Source organism: Acipenser ruthenus, chromosome 8 (genome assembly GCF_902713425.1).
Source record: "Acipenser ruthenus chromosome 8, fAciRut3.2 maternal haplotype, whole genome shotgun sequence".
NCBI lineage: Eukaryota > Metazoa > Chordata > Actinopteri > Acipenseriformes > Acipenseridae > Acipenser > Acipenser ruthenus.
The window spans coordinates 9,901,914-9,922,285 of NC_081196.1; the positions used below are offsets into that span (position 1 = coordinate 9,901,914).

Here is a 20,372-nt window from a genome sequence, read left to right on the forward strand (position 1 = left end):
ATACACTGAGTGTACAAAACATTAGGAAGACCTGCTTTTTCCATGAAATAGACTGACAAGGTGAATCCAGATGAAAGCTATGATCCCTTATTGATGTAACCTATGATGTTAAATCCACTTCAATCAGTGTAGATGAAGGGGAGACAGGTTAAAGAAGGATTTTTAAGCCTTGACACAATTTAGATATGGATTGTGTATGTGTGCCATTCAGAGGATAAATGGGCAAGACAAAAGATTTAAGTGCCTTTGAACGGGGTATGGTAGTAGGTGCCAGGCACGCCGGTTTGAGTGTGTCAAGAACTGCAACGCTGCTGGTTTTTTCACGCTCAGCAGTTTCCTGTGTGTATCAAGGATGGTCCACCACCCAAAGGACATCCAGCCAACGGCAGGCCAGTGGTCAAAAACGGCTCATTGATGAAAAAGGCCAAAGGAGGCTGACACGAATTGTGCAGAGCAACAGATGGGCTACAGTTAGTCAACTGACAGTCCAATACAACATTGGTGCCGAAAGACCCATAAAAGAATGCACAACTCGTCGTACCTTGACAGGAATAGGGTATGGCAGCCGACGACCTAACAGAGTTCCACTTCTTTCAGCAAAACACAAGAAACTGTGGTTGCAGTGGGCTAAGGAACGAAAACACTGGAAATTGGAGGATTGGAAAAACATTGGCTGGTCTGATGAATCCCGGTTCCTGCTGTTTCACGCTGATGGGAGGACTAGGGTATAGAGAAAACCACATGAGTACATGCATCCATCATACCGCGTGTCAACATTGCAGGCTGGTGGTGGTGGTGTGATGGTGTGGGGTGTGTTTTCATGGCACACATTGGGCCCCTTGATAAAAGTGGAGCAACGTTTGAATGCCACAGGATATCTGAACATCATTGCCAATCAGGTGCATCCCTTCATGGCAGCAGTGTATCCATCTGCTAATGGATTTTTTCAGCAGGATAATGCCCCATGCCACAAGGCTAGGATTGTCCAGGAATGGTTCCACGAACATGATAGTGAATTCAGCTTACTGCAGTGGCCTGCCCAGTCACCAGATCTCAATCCAATTGAGCATCTGTGGGATGAGATGGAACGAGCTATTCGGAGTAGAGATCCACTACCAGCCAACTTGACACAACTGTGGGAAGCATTGGAGTCAACATGGGCCAGCATCCCTGTGGAACGCTTTCGACACCTTGTAGAGTCCATGCCCCGACGAATTGAGGCTGTTCTGAGGGCAAAAAGGGGTGTAACTCAATATTAGAAAGGTGTTCCTAATGTTTTGTACACTCAGTGTATATATATCAAGCAATTAACAAAATAGTTGGAAGGCGCTCTGCATTCATTACAGTGAAAAAATTGGCAAAATAGGAAGGATCATTATTTGGGAGCGCCTTTATGCCACAGAATAACATCACTGCTGTTAAACATGCAGATGAGTGCTTCAATCTCAGAGTGAAGTTTTAATAAAGTTCTGTAACTGATCACATCTTTTTTTTTTTTTGTTCAGCTCCAGTGCCGATGAGTTTTGAGTTAAATTGGTCTTTGAGGAGACGTGCAGGACAATTTCACAATAACATGCGCTCCATTTTCAAGCAATTTTCACTGTCCAGTTCTTTTTTTCTAAGTAAGCACAACTGGCTACCAATTTGTCCGAACATATAATGATTATGTACAGTAAATCACACCTTAACATTGTAGCAGAGTTGAAAATAGTGCCCATAAGCACTAAAAACACCATAACACAGTGGCACGGTCTTCATCTCATAACTAACACCATGCAATTAGCTTTGCATGTGTCTTTACTAAAGTGTTACTTTAGTTTTAATATTCAGCTGTTTCCAGTGGCATGTTTCTGAAATACTAATAAAAATGAAGTACTGTACTACTGAAAGTATGCATAGGGACAGTAATTAGAAATCGCTGTGAGGGGCTTTCGAGTTCATTAAACAGTAGAAAGGGCCACGTAAGGGGATGTGTTTGGGTGATTTATTACACTGTGTTAAATCAAAAGTACTTTCTATTCTCTCACTGCAAGATATAACAGCATGCCTCTGAGTGACTGAAATGTAGCTTTACCAAGCACACTGCTGTTTATGTGCACCATTATTTGAAAAATGATATTCTTTTTATGTTTTTTGCTCATTATGTTAAAGTGAAACTATGCTGCAGATCTTTTTTTTCAGTGCACATATAGGGCTTTATTCTCAAGCTATTTATACATATGAAGTTATAGAATGTATCATACTAAAGCTTGAATTACATTTGTAATACTTGCTGTTTTGCTACATTGTATGGATCTGTCACGTATGTTTCTTTATTATTATTATTATTTGTTTATTTAGCAGATGCCTTTATCCAAGGCGACTTACAGAGACTAGGGTGTGTGAACTATGCATCAGCTGCAGAGTTACTTACAACTACGTCTCACCTAAAAGACAGAGCACAAGGAGGTGAAGTGACTTGCTCAGGGTCACACAGTGAGTCAGTGGCTGAGGTGGGATTTGAACCGGGGACCTCCTGGTTACAGAACCTTTTCTTTAACCACTGGACCACACAGCCTCCATTATCACTTCCGTGAAACGTTATCAAACACCAGCTTTAAACAATGATATAGATCACTGGTGATTTTGAAAGAATACAGTCGGTCTATGTGCATGTGAAATACAAACAACAATTGTAAATTGTACACCATCAGATGTATGGATTTATTCACAGCTATAAACTATTTTACCTATTACTTACTCACAAGCCAGCCATATCCCAGCTGTCCTCCAGTATTGCTAAAAATGAAAGACCTCTGTGGATAGTTTGTTAACACTTACATCACAAGCAACTTGCCTTTAACGCATGAGCTTTTAATGCAATTTGAGTGCCATATACTGTATAGTCCCCAGTACATTGAAAATATATACACCAGCATACAAATCATCTTTGATGTAATATACAGTAATGCATGTAGCTCTGTAGGGAATGTAACATCAAATGAATCAAGCTGATTTTTTGCAGCCCCTCTATTCATTTGATGGGTCCGTTTGCCTTTTATTTGTTGACGTGTACAGTAACAGATTCCAGCACACACTTTTTAAATTGTATTTACAAAACAAGCTTAATAAACAAAATTTCTTACGTTTGATTGCTTGCATGAGAATTACAAATTAAATATATTCTAAAATTAGAATTACAAATCTGAAAGGTGGACAAAAAACTCTGCAAATGCTCATTATTAGTCAATCTAAACCCTAGTCTCTCTTGGATATTTATGGTTGATTGCTTTTTGAAATAGCTGCCTATGTTTCATTGTTTGAGCTGCATGACATTTGCCAATACAGTGTGTCTCCTAAATTATTTTCAGAGACATATGTGAGACTGTTGTGACTAAATGAAACTAGTTTGTAGATTTGAAAAGCAGCCCACTTTTGTTTATTGTGAATTGCTTTAGTGTCGCCCCTCCATCTCTGCATTTTGTTTTGCATTCACTGACTTAACAACTTAAGTAACAATAAACGAAGTGAAAATAAGTTTGAACCAAAACAAATCTGAATGCTGCCTGGTTGGCTGAAAAACATGCAAGTTCATTCTCCTTGAGAATTCCCAGTGTCAAACAAAGTTTAACAGCAGTGTCCATGTACTCACATGATCCCTTTGGCTGTGTGAAAGGGTTATGACAGTATTATACCAGCATAGATTGCACAATTTCATGCTGTGCTGTCTGAGACGGCTCAGTAGCGGCATTTGTGTGTGGAAGTGGCTCATGACAGTGTTTATTTAACCTTAGATAGAGAATGTTGTTACACATAGTGCTGTAAAGCTATAATGTGTGATTAAGCCATATCTAAAGCCCCTTTCATATTTAAAGTAACATTCAACGGAAAAACACGTAATTCACATTTGAAAGAAGCAAAGGAGAGCTTTGAATAACGGTTCTCAAGGCAAAAGGTGGCTGAACTCTTTAGTACATTTGCCAATAGAAGGGAAGAGAAGCATAGGAGGAATAATTATCAACTACCATTGTAAGGATGCTGTGGAAGCAGCTGAGCACCACTTTACTAGAAACAGGCCCAGGTTATTAAAGTACGGCAGTGTCAAAAGCCCTGTGTCCACTGTAAAGTATTTGTTCAGAGAAAATAACATGTTTTTCATGTCTATGAATGGCAGATTGAATCTGTCATTCAACAGTACACTGTAATATGGGCCTGCTGGGTGATCAGCCAGCATTGCACAGTATGCCTGTGGGTCAAAACCTGTGGTGGCCTATGGCTGTCAAAATAATAAAAGAGAAAATGTATTTACTGAAAACATTATTGTTTACCTGTGGTGCTCTCAAATTGCTTGACATCCAGGACTCTAAGTCACCTTGCAGCAGTACAGCTAGGATAATAAAATATCAATACTGGACATCCTCTTGGAAAACAGATACAAGTACAGTAAAGGAACGCCACTGCTTATGGTGTGATGCATACTGGAGAACTTAACCTAAAGATTGAAGGTCAAAGGAGGCAGTGTGGTCCAGTGGTTAAAGTCCAGGGCTTGTAACCAGAAGGTCACTGGTTCAAATCCCACTGCTGCCACTGACTGACTTCCTGTGTGATCCTGAGCAAGTCATTTAACCTCCCTGTGCTCCATCCTGCGGATGAGATGTTAAATCAATTTCCTATTGTAAGTGACTCTGCACATAATGCACAGTTCACAGCCTACCTCTGTAAAGTGCTTTGTGATGGTGGTCCACAATGAAAGGTGCTATATAAAAATAAAGACATTATTACAATATGAATTACAGCCAGGAGTTGAAGCTTTTGGCTGCAGTACTTACTATTTACCAAATGTTTTTGTCCATTGGACTAAACCTTGAGTTGTAATCCTCATGATACAAAAGGGAAAGTATCAGAAAGCAGTAGAATAAAAGCATTTGTCTTACCAGTTCCATAATAATCTGTGAATATTCAGTGTTTAGACTGAATGGCCGATTGCTTTTGTAGAAATAGTTTTGGGGAAAAGATGTGTTTTTCATGTTGAATATTCTTTAGAGTTAAGGAATATTAAAACATGTTCTCCATATTTCCTTTTAGATATTTCAGACATCAGTTCATACATTACATATGAAATCTGGTGGCAGGGAAGCTTACTTCAAAGCATTTTTTTTTGGTTTGTTTTAATAACAATACCTTATAAACAAATTGATATGGATTACTTTTGATACTGCAGGTGAACATGAATGTGGTGTTTTGTTTTTTTTTTCCTCCTGAATATATTTCAAGCTGTGTTTGCTTGGATATACCAGTATGTAGCCCACATAATATAGAAGAACCACATAAGGGGATAAACAAAATACACATCTTTCCTGACTGAAATGGGAAGAAATATTCAAATTACTAAAGAATACTTTTGCCTGCCTTCAAATCATTGGGTATCCTTTGTTTACAAGGCACAAGGATGGATACAGATACCTATATCAGAGCATTCTGAGCCTCCAGGTTTCACTGTTAGTGGGATGCCCCAGTGTCTAGTTGTCAAGCTCAGGAATATATTATATAGTAAAACTTGGTATGGAACTGCTATGCAATGTGAGTCTCATTTCTATCCTTACACCAAAAAAACAAAACAAAAACATAGTGTATTCAGTATGGGGTATGCAGAATACTCATTACTAGTACTCGTTAATGTCTTTAAGAAGTATTTCAGCAAGTAGCCAATATATCCTTTCATAACCTGCTCCGTCACATTTCCAATTGAGTCCCAATCAATGGCAATTAACTTTCACTTTGTGTCATCTGGTGCGCTGCCATTTTTACTGTAGTACTGGCATACCGAGGCCATAAACTGTCTTTATTGGATGCCTGCAGTTAAAAATGTGCAAATGAGGTTCTTCAGTGTATTTATTTCAGTAACAACTGTGAATTGCGGTGGTATTAAGATCTGCCACTGTTAAGATCAATTGAATAGTCCCTTTGTGTATTATTGGTATTGTAAATCCCAATATTCATGTAATTGATACTGGGAGGATGTGATAGGGATAAGACTGTTTAAACTACAGAACAATGTATTGATTTTTTTTTTTGTTTTCAATAAAGCTGAGCTTGGCATTGACATACATGTCATGACTCCTCAATCTGTAACCACAGGCTGGGAGGATGATCAACTCATTAACTGTACTGTTTGTAAGGGATTGTGTTGAGCCCGTATCTCGTCTAGGTTTAGTTCATGTCTCTCTGTGGGAGAGAAAGAGAAGTGAGTGCCAGGATCTTGTGGATTGCTTTATTAGAGATGGACAAGTTTAACATTGCAATTAATTTACAGTTTTTATTATTTTATCATCCCCTAGGTATCACTTTGTTGCAGTCTGGGTAGAAATATTTGTACTGAAAATATGTTTCAGCTGGTGTTTTTTTATGTTTTTGTTTTTAAATAGTACACATCGCCACTCTGTGGTGAAACATTGCTTGTGCAGTTTCTATTGATACAATGCCTAGATACAGCTTGCCATCAGGTGGCAAAATTACATGATTACGACAAGGCCTTCAAAGAGTTATGGATTTTTCACATCCATAGCAATTGGTAAAAACATTGTTCTTTTCTGTGAGAGAGTGAGAAATATGGGTTTGTCTGTTTCTGCCATTTGTATTCTACAAAATGATTAATGGTCGAGATTTTTTTTTTTTTTAATTAAATGATTTTCTCTTGCATGTAATTAGAATATTGTACCAATAGATTACAGGCTGATTTACAAAGGCTATGCATCCAGATGTTGCTTGTGACACTGTGGGTATGCTACCATGAGCATCCAATGAAGCAACCCTTACATCCACAGAAAGTACACTCTATCCAGTATGTTAAATAGGGATGCTGACATCTCCTATTGATATCCTGGTTGTTCCAAAATGGTTTTGTCTTCACATGGGGAGTAAGCTACTGTTCATGATTAGTTCTCCCATTATAAACAAATTCTTGTTTATGCACTCAGTGTATTCCTGGCTTCAAAGTTTTTACTCAAACAAAAAAAACACACCTGGTTTGCATTCTGGCACTCATAACTGCAGAGTTGTTGCAGATTCAGACTTACTATAGTTTGTCAAACGCTCTTATTAGTGCTTAAGTCAAAAGTCATTTATAAGGGAGAAAGGGTGAAGTGAGACTGCCCAGCCTCTGAGCTCATTCCCTAGTTAGATTATTTAACCTGCCATCGTTCATCTTGCGTCTCTGATGTGCTTACATATTTGAGTGATTATTCATTACAGAATATTACATTTATATTTCAGTATGCTGCTTATTCTTTTTTGTTTGTTTGATTGTTTGTGTCATTTTTTTTTTTTTTTTTTGCCTACCAAACTGCTATGTATTAAAATGGTGAATGTAGGCTACCCAGTCTTAGTATACAGTATATATTGATAATTTATATTGATACAGTCAAAAAATGTCACCTACTTTAAAAAATCATACCCGGATCATCTTAGAATTCCCTTCAGCTGCAGAATCAGTTTAAATGCATCACATTAGGCCAAGTATATGAGTCACTTAATGGTGTTCTCTTCATCAACCTTTTTCCTCTTAAATAAAAATGGCAATGGTTGGTATGAACACTTGTGACAAAATTCCCTTATACAGAGATGTCCCCCATCCTACTGACTGGTATATTCAGTAATGGCCAATGGTCATGGTTATTCCTGATATAGGTATTTTTATGATACTAATTATAGAGAATACTTTTTATTTAATTTGTGTAGAATTGTAGGTTTAGGAAATTGACACTATCCATTTGGCTGCACGTTTTTGTTTGGGTTACTAGAGCATAACTACATGCACATGTATGCAGGGTGCAATATATAATCATTTGGAAGAGTGTTGCATATATAATAAAACAGGAGACAACTGTGTGAATGGTGTTTAAATATATAAAGGATGGTAATAATCATTAAACCACCACGTCTAGATTTTAGTGTATTTAAATAAATCCTTAGTGATTCTTCATTGAAATAATGCAATCAAAAGGCTCTCTTGGGTGTAGTATGATCTGTTATGATGTTTCATTATATTTCTGCAGAAATAGTTCTTCAGAGCATGTAATACACTATGAAGAGAAAAAAGCCAATGTTAATGTAAAATCAAGGAGAAGGAGCCTTCCTAGCAATTGACACTGTAGATCCTTCTTTGTCCAACATACACAATATGTAGAGAATGGACATTATATACTGCATATCTTTTTAAGTACATGCAAATATATTGCATATAAAGGCACAAAAATTAAGAAAATGAATTGACCCAAGCATTAGCCATTTCTTAAGAGCCTATTCTGTTCCAGATCACTAAACAGCTTGTGTGCATCCCATATTGTAGAACTCATCTATGTAGAGTGATTTAAATGATTGTATCATTTTTTGTACGTTAGATAAACTTAATGAAATTATGGTCCCTATTGAAGGCAATGGAAATATTTTCTGAGAGGAATACAACAGAATCAACTTGGAACCATCTAGCAACTAAAACGATGAAAGCAAGCTCCATATCCTGTTGCTAAACTCAATTCTCTGTATCACCAAGAGATCCTTTTAATGCTTCCAACTGTAATGTAATGGGAGAACTAATCATGAACAGTAGCTTACTCCCCATATGAAGACAAAACCATTTTGGAACACCCAGGATATCAATAGAATGTAGCATCAATACATAAGCAAATCTTGAGGTCAGGACAAAGTGCATGGTCTGGGCATGGTGCTTACAAAATGAATAGCATCACGACTGAATTCAGGGTTTTAAAAGGGTTTTCACAAGTTTTCCTGTGGCTCTATAACTGCCATGACGACCACCACCGTATTTCTTTAGTAGTTTTCTAATCAAACTTACTTACAGGGCTCTTTTTTGAACCAACTGCAAATGTTGCCCCAAAGATACTAAACAACCTCAACATCATAAAAAATATTTTAAAACAACCAACAAGTTGAAGCAGTGAAATTATTTTATAATATGGTTTGGGATTTTCTGAAATGCCTAATTTCAGATCTAGGCCATTTTATGAAGAAAAAAAAAAAGATTGACAATGTGCTAGTTCTGTGGGAACTGGAAGGAAATTCATTAACCAACACATTATAACTAGCAAACTGGACATGGTGGTGACATAGACGTGTGGAACTATTTTTCATAAATCTGAATTCAACACATTGTCAGCCTTAAGCAAAAAATGTTTTTGGTCTCAGTTAGTGCAGTTATATTGCTTCTGTTAATTGCCTAAGGCATTAATTAAATACAAATACAATACAGCTATAACTATTGCAGTGCTGCAATAGTTGTATTAAGTACCAAATCTTTGTAACTCCAATATGCTTACAGCTCCACTATAATTTTGATTCACTTATTTTGTTAAATGTGAATATGATATTTTAAAATCTGTTTACACAGGGGAAGTTAGGGACAGGGCATTCTTGAAAATAAGATTTGAAAGTGGTTCTGCCTTCTGCTTAAGTAGAGTTGAATTAATAAAACAAGTAAACAACCATTAATAATTAACTTATGTTTCCCTGGACAAAACCAGATTGACATTTAGTTTAATGGCTTGTGAAATATTTTTTTAAATACCCTAGCTACAGAAAAAAATAAATAGTGTGCTTTGTTCTGCTAGTACTGTGTTGCACTTTGTTTAGTTACAGAAGCTGGTGATGGCACCAGCACCTCCCTATTAGTCTGTGCAAAAAGGTTGGCGAAAATTGCTTTCAACTGAACAGACTTGAATTACCTGTCGCTGTTTCCTGATTCCTAGTGGTTTTCCAGCATCTCTTCCTCTTTCATCTTCTTTCAACCAGGAAGCTCTGCCATTAGTTCCTTATGCTGATCCACGCATATTTATAAAATGACAGTCCCAAGCACAGAGATGAGTGACACCCATTTGGGGTGTGCAGTCTGGTCTGGTGTGTGTCTGGTGTTTCTGGTGTCTCATTAGACTCTAGCTGAGGCTCAATTGCCACAGCAGGCTGTCCCTAGGCGAAAACCCAACACACTGTGCCCCGTATCCATCACACACACACCCACGGGAAGAGGAATAGATGACAGTAATAAAAAGAAGTACAGAGCAGGGAGACAGGGAAATAAGGGGCTGTGTTAAAGACGGGACCATGATTATAAAGGAGAGCAGGAATAATTGATGGGGAAGGGATTTGCTGGAATAGCTTCCAATTTTTCTTGTGTTACATGGTGGGCAGGAGGTAGAGCCGGCTGCTCTAGGCTACATTGGTTAAACTGAAAGAGTATCTGCTATCATTATAAAACCCACTTGCCCTACTTTTCATTAGCCTGGCCGTTTTTACAGTCATCTTGTAGTTATAGTCATTTTTTATGTGCATTTAAAGCGTATTTGATCTGCTTCAGTATCTGTAGAGCAGAACAAGTCTATTTCTCACTTAACAGCTTCACTCTGCTCTGTGCAGGTGGAGCAGAGGAAAGCACTTTTGTTATACTGTTTAAATGATTACCTGAAAAGGATATTGAATCTTACGACTGTCAATACTGTGTACTTACTGTGTATATTTCCCCTTGATATACTACAGTAATACTGTAGCACTTGGTCTGTGCCAAGGAAACCGTCTGGGATTCTGTAGGTTCAATAACTGGCTGAAGCTGAATCTGTCTAGAAAGGCTTAAAGTCTTTCTTGAATACCCTGTATGCTGTATGCTTGTTGAGGGTATTGTGAATCTGTTAGGCAGCAATCCCAGGAGGGCTGTAGTCCTTGAGCCTTGTGCTGTGGTTGGTGAGAAAACATGCTATCAACCTGCCTGGAGAAATGTGTCACATAATACTTCTCTTTTGTCATTACAACATGCACCAAACCCATCCGTGTTAATGTTATATATATTTTTTTAAACACTATGAAATGCATGGTGATAAATAAAAAGCCTGTGGTTCACTTTCCAATAATACTGGGACATTCCATAAAAAATGTCATGTATGATTTGAAGACAGTGAAGAGTGGAACACAGCAATACATTAAAAGTGTATGAACATGAAGCAAATGCAATTTTGGTATTGTTAGTCAGGATATGCACAGCATGTAGAACTGTTTAGAACGTTCAGGGTAGCATTTCCTAACTTCTTCCTATAAACATCTGCTTCCTGCAATTCAGTTGAAAACGTTGAATGCATCCTTGGCCAATGTGGCTTTAGTGACAGGCAGTGGCAGCCTTTTTGATGATGTCTTCCACTGATCTCAAATATTGAGCCACCACACATTTGTGACAAGTCAGACAAACGTGTGATATGTTTAAAAACAATTTTCTGTATGGTTCTAGGGTGTTTTCACCCAACAACTTCACATAAGCGAAACCACTGATGGATATTAAATAGTCAAATAAATGCTTGGAAAAATGCAGGTAAAAGTTTAGAAAATGAATCTATTTTTACACAGACTGAGTATGATTACAACAATGTTTTATTGCACTTGTAAATTGATAGGCATAGTGTGCAGGAATTTAGTTGTTTGCAAACATTGGCTTCAAGGGTTCATTCTGTATAACTAAAATGTTGTTCAATACAGGTCTGCATTTTTAGGGCTGTCTAGAAAATGTCCCTACTAAATTAAGAAAACATGTCTTAAATTATATATTTGGTAGCATAGTTAAATCAATGAAACTAATGGAATGAGAAAATGAAAAACGAAAAGTCTGAACATTAAAACACCAGACCAGAAAATCTAAGTGAATTGAAGTGGTGTGTACAGGAGTTGTAGGGCTTATATTATGTCACTTGTCAAGTACAGCTGCAAGCATTCATTACCACTGACTTTATAGAAATAATGCATGATTCCTTAGGTTAGCCATCTTGCCATAAATTAAGGCTTTAAAGTCTATGCTACTATTGTACCTATAGCATTAGAAAGAGGTTTTGACTTAAATAAACTGTAGATTGGCATTATTTGTGTAAGAAGTTACCATGCTGTTACCTATAAGATCAGGAACCATTGGTAATTTACTCAGTTATAACAATATAATTCAAAGGCTATTCATGTCTTCGTCTGGAAGACAAACATTTTGTCAAGTGAATTTTTAAATATCTGTTAAGACTGCCATATTGTACAGTATATCCATTCTAATGTGCCATTAAACTATGCCACTTTTTAAACTTACGGTATAAATACTTGATAATAATGGTGTGTGACGGATCATACCTGCTGGAATGGTTGGAAAGCCAAATCCAGGTGAAATGAATTCTTGTTGGCTGAATACTCCTGGTTTCCTGCATTATATTGTTATCTGAAACTTCTGGTGTCTTGATAAGAAGTGATAGTGTTGCTTTGAAGACAGTTTCAGTTTGTAGTGACTGTAGCATGGAGATGAATGAAGAGAATTTAAGGAGACTTATCTAAAGCCGGAGACTGTGTTCACCAAGTGTTAAAACCACACTGACAATCTCAAACATAGTGCCAGGATAATCAGTAGCTCCAGTGATTCTCTCAAGAGCCGTACACTCAAGTTACCAACGTACTGTTATCAGTCTTTGACTAATAGACCAAAAACTAAATCTGTTTGTTCAATCTAAATCAGATCCCAACAGGATAAAAAAACAGTTCTTGTAAGAAGCCACTCATTTTTGTTTTACTTTGACAGCTTTTTAAACAGGTAACAACTGAACCAAAACATATTAAAAAAGTGCTGTGTTTGGTCAGATGGTTGCTGTTTAGAGGACATTCCAAAATGTTCATTAAGTACGGTAGTTATTTACATGAGTGAGGACTGAATAACTCACAAGACCTGAAACTCATGTATTGTGGATGCTTGTTAACCAGACTTTTCTGAGTTACTGTAAATGAGCTGTGTATATATCTGGGTGGCGCATTGAAAAATCCCTTTGCATTAGACTTTGGCTTTCACCTGTGGGACCTGGTTATCTAGCCAGGGAGTTCTGAATTGAAAAATTACAGCTGGCATTGAAATATAAAGGAACACACAGCTGTATGTAAATGATGAAATGCCCTTATTAAATATTTAGAGTTGGAACAACATCTTACGGTCGTTTTATCTTTTTTCCCCAGGTGCTATGTTGATGACAAAGTGTCAAAAGTTGCCTGGCTGAACCGCTCCAACATAATCTTTGCTGGAGAGGACAAGTGGTCCCTGGACCCCCGAGTGGACCTGGTGACGAAAGGACAGCTGGAGTACAGCCTCCGGATCCAGAAAGTGGACGTGTACGATGAGGGAGCATATACCTGCTCCATTCAGACCAAGCAGCAACCCAAGACCTCTCAGGTGCACCTCATTGTTCAAGGTAGGGCATAGTGATCGCAACCTACTTTAAAATATATATTATTATCCCCAGCAGGATGTAATGGAGGCAGTCATACTTACATCATACTTTACATTTTCCCATATATCTGGGAAACCACTTGTCCAATTGTGATAAAAAAAAAAATTGGTATTAACAATATTCAGCATACATTATGGCTAGGCCCTGCGTTTTGCACGACTTGTTTTTTTAACCTGTAATTTGGTCCTACAGCCCCAAGATATTGCCTGCACAGTAATCCACATAATGAGCAATCATTAAACAATTATCATTACGTTACTTTAACCATTTGAATTGGTCATCCCATCACTACAAAGTATGTATAAGCAGTATGTATTATTTCAGAGAACTCATAAGTGTAAATACATTATTTATAGGTTTTAATTTACCAGTACACTTTTACGCAAATCATTTCGTAAAAAAAAATATATATAAAAATGTTCTTGATATCTGGATCTCACCGGGCACAAATATACTGTATATTTCGTCAACAGAAGAGAAGATACTGTTTTTTTTAAAAATAGATTTCCCGTTTCTGTCACCGGTCTCTGAACAGTACAGATATTATAACCATTTATTAGAATATGGGCATGTGATAGATTCTGTAACATATGTAAGCTGTGCTTATTTATTTTGTCTTTGTTTTGTTTTGTCCTTTGAATATAATATAAGAAAAAAAGGTTGTTCATAAGAAGCCCATAAGTGTTACTTATGTTTGCATGAAAGACAAACAAATCCATTCTCAATTCTTGTGCATTATATTTTGCTATTAAACGTAAGCATCGTCAGCTGGTTAAGCCGGTCTTGTTTCGTGGATTGAAGTTGCTCTGTGAAAATGTGTCCATGAAGAATCACTTCTTTCAGCATTCACAGAATTGCTAACAACTGACAAATAGATTTTAGCCTTTCTTGCTAAATTGGGAAATTTCTCTAAAATTCGGTCAAAGGAATCCCACTATCTTTTATATAGTTGATGTCCCTCCATTTCTGATTTACAGTAAGCATCAAACCCTGGAATACAATCTGACGGGAGGGGTTTGTTATCCAAACTAAAACATGTTGTGGGTTTAATTCTGCAACTTTATTATACGTTCAATGAATTCTAACATAATGGCTTTCAAAACAAGTTTATACCCATCAGTGTGCAGCACACCACGTGGATATTGCTGTGTGCAATCTCTCAAATCATTGTTTCGTGCTTGTCAGTGCATATATTCGTTCTAAGTCTCAATTTCTAGAATGGCAATAATTGTCCCTCGTAATTAGGGGGTGTTTTCCAATTAGCCAGAATGTTATGGGTTGATTACTTCATTATTCTTTAGATCAGTTTAGCTGGAGTGGCTACATGTACATCTGGAGGGTTAGGACTGAATTGCAGGTGAAAAAAAAGTTGTGAAAAACGCAGGGCCCTAATTATGGCAAGCATTAGATGATGATTTATGGGGGTTTCTGTCTGTCTAGATTTGTCCATCTATATGTCACACATATATCTGCATATATCTGGAAGGTTTATTACTGGGAGTAGATTGTTGTCTCTATGTCAGTACATCTAGCTGTCTGTCATACTTACACACTTAATACCACTTACCCAATTGTCATTAAGCTATTCATTGTCATTTCTTATTCTATATTTCTCTGAACATAATGTTGATATAAGAACAATTTCAGAACATGTACAATAAAGAGGCCATTTGTCTCATCCAGTTCCTAGTAGCTGATTGATCTCAAGACTTTGTCAAGTTGGTTCGTTAGTGATCCCACTAATTCAGCATCAACAACATGGCTAGGTAACCGATCCAATACGTTTGTCTAAAGAAGTGTCTACTACTGCCCTCTGTTCTGCACCCGCTGTAACTCCGCATCATTTCCACGGTGTCCTCTGGTCCTATGTCATAATCATCACCCTTTCTGTTATACCGATATCTCTGATTCTGAATTTACAGCCATGGCAGGGGATGCATTTTACCTTCATACTTGTTATATTGTATTTGGCCTGAAAGCCCCCTTGAGATGAAGAAGGATCCTGTATGAAATGTGTGAGAATGGTGTTAATGTATGCAATCAGCATATGATTTTCGAAGGCTGATTATTTACTGTGGGATTAGTATGTATTTATTCCACAAGAATTTTTGAAAATAATTAAGTTAATTACAATTGGTTTGAATTTACTTAGAGATCATAAATTAACCAAGCACAAGGGAACAGGATTTAAGAAAAACAAATCTGAAGGAGACGTGAAGTTTAGAAAATGGAAATTGGTCTAAATTGACACAAAACTGGCCTTGAAAGATAAGAATGAGTCATTACAATCTGAAATACAATGAGGAATTCAATTTGTAAAATATAAGCACCCAAGAGGAACTGACCGCCACTATCAATGTATTGGCACTTTTAGTGGTACTGGCTTCAGAACTACATTATCATTCATATAACCATCTGAGGCATTAAACAGCAGATTCCAGAAAAACAATGTACACACAGTGATCACAATATGAGTATTGTAATGAAAATGAATTACATTAAGGATGTAGATAATCTTTTCAAATAAATTATCAAATATATTACAGTTCTCATACTAACAATTGTAAGTTGCCCTGGATAAGTGTGTCTGCTAATAATAATAATAATAATAATAATAATAATAATAATAATAATAATAATAATAATAATCTGATTATTTTACTCAATCTACAGTCACTTAAAAATAGAAGCTGTTAGGTCCCCAGTGGCTCATCTAGTAAATTTAGCAGCTTACTTCTTTGTATCTTGGTATCGCTAAGCTGCTGATCTTGGATAGGGGAGCATTGCATTGACCTATGTATTCCCTTGGCACTTAATTGTGCTTCAATAACCCCTACTGGTGGAGGCTAGCCACTGGGCCTTACCACCAGGGTTCCGAGGCTGAGCAATATTCATTGCTTTGAGTGTGTGGGCCATTGGAGTGATAGTGGGAGTAAAGGTTGCCCTTTAGTGTTTAGTCCTGATCAGTAAGAAGTGGGTGTAGGTAATTCAAATATAATTGAAAAACAGGGGTACAATTGATACAAAAAAGGCTGTAATCATTTGTAATAATGATGTATATAGCACTTTACTAAGAAAGTAAATGATATAGCAAAATGCCAGGACTTCTGTTGGCAAACACTGCAGCCATTTTGCACCCAAATGTAGACCTACATACTGTGTAGTCTGAAATATCTGAAATTCATTTTTAACCTGGAAGAGGGGTGAAGGCCAAGAACAACGGGAAGACATTTTCTTCTGTGCCACTTAGGCGGTGATTGCTGTCAAATCACCAAGTACTGTTAAATTAGGCTTTCAACTGCATTAGACAAAACCAATCTACCTATTAATACAAAATAATTCATTTCTGAATAAGCTTCATGCAACTCTGGGGGATTTAACAAAAGAAAGTGTTTAAAAGGCTCAGAAATGCTTTTAAGAGCCTACCACTATGCCATGTTTTAGTAATATGTCAGCCTTTGGAATTTTGAACTCGGTGGACTACGTTTCAGAATTCTAAACCAGGGATTGCTCACTTCTTTGTTAGCTGAGAATCTGAGTTTCCAGTCTTTCTTTTTTTGATGAAAGATCTTGAAAGCCTCCACACTAAATAGCAACTGACCTTTTAAAGAGTTGGACGAGCATTTGGTCTTTTTTTTTTCGAAACAGCAACATGGTGTACAGCATCTAATACATTTGTCACTACAAGCTTTTCCATAAATGCTGCACATCATCGTAGATGTTTATAATCCTTCTCATCATCTAAAAATCAAATGCACCAACTCATTACCTTTAGGCTTATACACAAAGCTTATGCTTGAATGAACCTGGATTGTCCTTCTCAGCAATTGCCTAAATGGCTAAAGTGTCCACTGTGTGAGTCCTTGCTTTATTGGATAATTGGAGGCTCTGTCATCCTTTTAATGAATGGCCTTTTCTCCTGCAAAGAAGCTACTGATTGCTTAGGGTGATCATTCTAATCAAAGCAGCTGAAGTGGATCTATACAACTAATTTGTGCAATGTCACTAAAATGCATTTCAAGCCATTAAACACTTCTTAACTGTCCCAATGTGTTGTTGTCCACCTATATTTCCATTAATCTTACAAAGTTAATCAATCAAACTATCAACATTTTTTTTTTTTGTTATGCTTTAAGTTATGTTACTGTTCAGTTGAGCAGTGCAGTTACAGAAGCTAGATATGACACAGGTTTTCTGGTAACGCTTTAGGTATCCATTATAAGTGATTATAAACAATACCAAAAAAAAAATAAATGGCAAAAGTGTATAACAACTTGTAACAGGGGGAGACCTGTGCTGACTCTTCTGACGTGTTCATAGTGCTGCAGGGAGAGGGCAGCGGCTCGTCAATATCCGCCTGTCAGTCATGGCAGTGACACGGAGAGGTGGGAGAGTGGGTGTATGGACTTTCCTTCTCTCTGAGTGGCTGAGAGGCGGGTCTTGGGGGAATTGCTGGCCCTATAAGTTAACATTCTGCTGTTCCCTCAGGTCTGCCCTCCAGACGTAAAAGGGGTGCGGAAGCGCTGGAAGAAAATCAGCCGGGACGAAAATCCCAACAAGAAAAATATATAAAAAAATAAGTAAAAGAATTAGCGGTAGCGGGGAAAACTCTTGGGCAGCCCCGGTAGAGTGTATAGCAGGCTGAGGGAGCCGCTAGTGTAGGACAGAGACCCGGGCCGTGCGGGTAGCGACGGTTGGGGTGAAGCTGCCGAGCGCAGGACTTTTTATTTGTAGTTTTGTTTACTGTGTTTTGTTTTCCCTGTTCCTTTCGCCTTTTGATTAGTGTTTTGTTTAAAACTCTGTACCCTGTACCGCCCCGGTATAGTTGTGGCTCTGTCGCTACCATAGCTGGTACGGCAGACCACAGACAACAGCGCCCTCTGCGGGCTAAAAAGAAAGTAAGCTGTCATAATAAAACTGGGCACCTGTGCGGTGTTTTCGGAATTATTTCTCTGTGTCCTGTGTGTCAGTGAATTACCCACCACCCTTCCACACAACTGTATTGCAAAAACAAAGCAGTCCTATACAATTGATGAGACAATATAAAGACAGACAGGCACAGGCAGGCATAGAAAGACAAACAGACCTGAAAAGGCAAGACAGACTATATCCATTATAACTGATTTTAGACAATAGCAATGCAAAAACAGTAACACTTCAGTTTAGGGATCCGATATAAGTGATCTATAAACATGTTATTAATTATGTTAGTAACAATTATATAATATGATTAGAAATAATACGACTATTAGTATACACTTGTTATTTTTATTATTGTTTATAATTGCTTATAACAGATATAGTCAGCCTTAAGGATATAGTCTTTCTTTTCAGGTCTGTCTGTCTTTCTATACCTGTCTGTCTGTTGTTATATGTCTGCCTCACCAATTGTATGGGGTTGCTTTGTTTTTGCAATAGAGTTATTATACACTTTTGCCATTCATTTCTTTTTGTTATTGTTTATAACCACTTATAACAGATCCCTAAGTGTTACATAAAAACAATGGCAAAGTGTACAATAATAGTTGTATTGTTTCTAATCATAATCTATAATTGTTAATAGCACAACTAATAACATGTTTATATATTGTTTATAACCATGTATAACAAATACCTACATAAGTGTTACTGGGTTTCATAGACATCAAAACAAAGCACAGAAAACTGAGGCCACAAATAGCTCCTCCTTGTAGACCAGACTTAGAAGTAATTAAAGTAGTTGAGTCTCCTGGGAGACGATAGAAAATGTGATGGTTCGCCACAATGTTTGTATGTGAATAAAATATTTCAATTTCATACATACATACATCATAAATAAACAAATAAGACAATTTAAAAACTCTTACTCTTTTGAGTAAAACATTGTATTTAAAATGAAATCTAAAGGGCCAAACAATCTTTATAGTTCTCATTTTGAGATTTCTTCACCATTCCCTAGAATATAACTTCCCTAAAAAAAACTTCTGAGAAAGTGTGTTATTTGTAATGGGGGGGGGGGGGGGGGTGCAGGAACTGTTAACCAAAGCAGAAAGTGTTGACATTGAACTTAACATTTCAAAAGGTGCCTTGGTCAAGAAGGTCGAATTATCTACCCCGAACAAGAAAGCAGTTTCTTTTGCCATTTGCAAACCGTTTATTGGAAGGTTTTATTTTTGGGGTGTGTGTATGTGTAAGCCAAAGCAAAACACACATACGGTATGTGTGTGGCTGAAGGGGGTAGCTGTCAAATCATAAGACACCTCATTTCCCTTTTCAAAGTGTCCATGAAACTTGGACCAGGATGACAAAGATATCCCCAGAGACAACGACTTGACAGCTGAGTAATGAAGGGACTTTATTAGGAAATTAGTTCAATTATCTCTCACTGTTTCAGAACTATTCATGTTTTACATTCTAAAAGTTGCAGAGGCTATTACAATAAAATGTTTACAGTCATAATTTGACAAACCTGAGACACTGTGCAGGTATCTTCATGATGAGGTTTGTAACATTTCAAACAAAGCGTCTGACATCTGTTCTTGCTAGCTGATAGAAACCCTGATTACAAGATAGGGCCAGTCTGGAACATTAATAATCCCAAACAAAATTACAGTGAGTGCAAAAATACGACCACTTTGAATGAGAAATTATGGAGTGTAGCTCCTATACTGAAGCAAGTTTAAATTGAAATGTCAGGGGAAAAAAAAAAACAAGCACTGAAAACAATCATTTCCCCAACTTGTTTATTACAAAGCCTTATACTTACAAAAAATGCCAATTCTGATGAATCGTGTCAGATTATATGGTGTTAAGCAACATTTTGGACATGTTTGACAAGACGCATAAAAGGGAGTTTGAAAACAGATAACTGGTTGTGCTGACATGGTAGAGATAGAGTTTTCTGTTATAAATCATGGATTTTTTTATATATATATTGGCTGCATATGCTGTAGCAGCAGCAGAGAACAGCTCCTATATAAGCATGATGTAGCATATTACTGTACTTTGAATATGAAAATTCAAAGGTAATGGATGAGATAAGAGGACAGGCAATAGAGTTATTATCCAGGCTGACAGATGGAGATCAGACATTCTCTTAAAATGCTTTGGCTGGTT

At 37.2% G+C, this 20,372-nt stretch overlaps 1 protein-coding gene across 3 annotated transcripts in view; it reads left to right on the forward strand.

The window, feature by feature from the left end:
- Positions 1-20,372, forward strand: part of LOC117405635 (limbic system-associated membrane protein) — a 626,316-nt gene that overhangs the window by 514,956 nt on the left and 90,988 nt on the right. For all 3 annotated transcript variants that reach the window (XM_059028421.1, XM_059028420.1, XM_059028422.1), the window contains one exon: positions 13,006-13,238. In XM_059028421.1, coding sequence (XP_058884404.1) covers positions 13,006-13,238 — 233 coding nt within the window. The remainder of the gene's footprint in view (positions 1-13,005; positions 13,239-20,372) is intronic.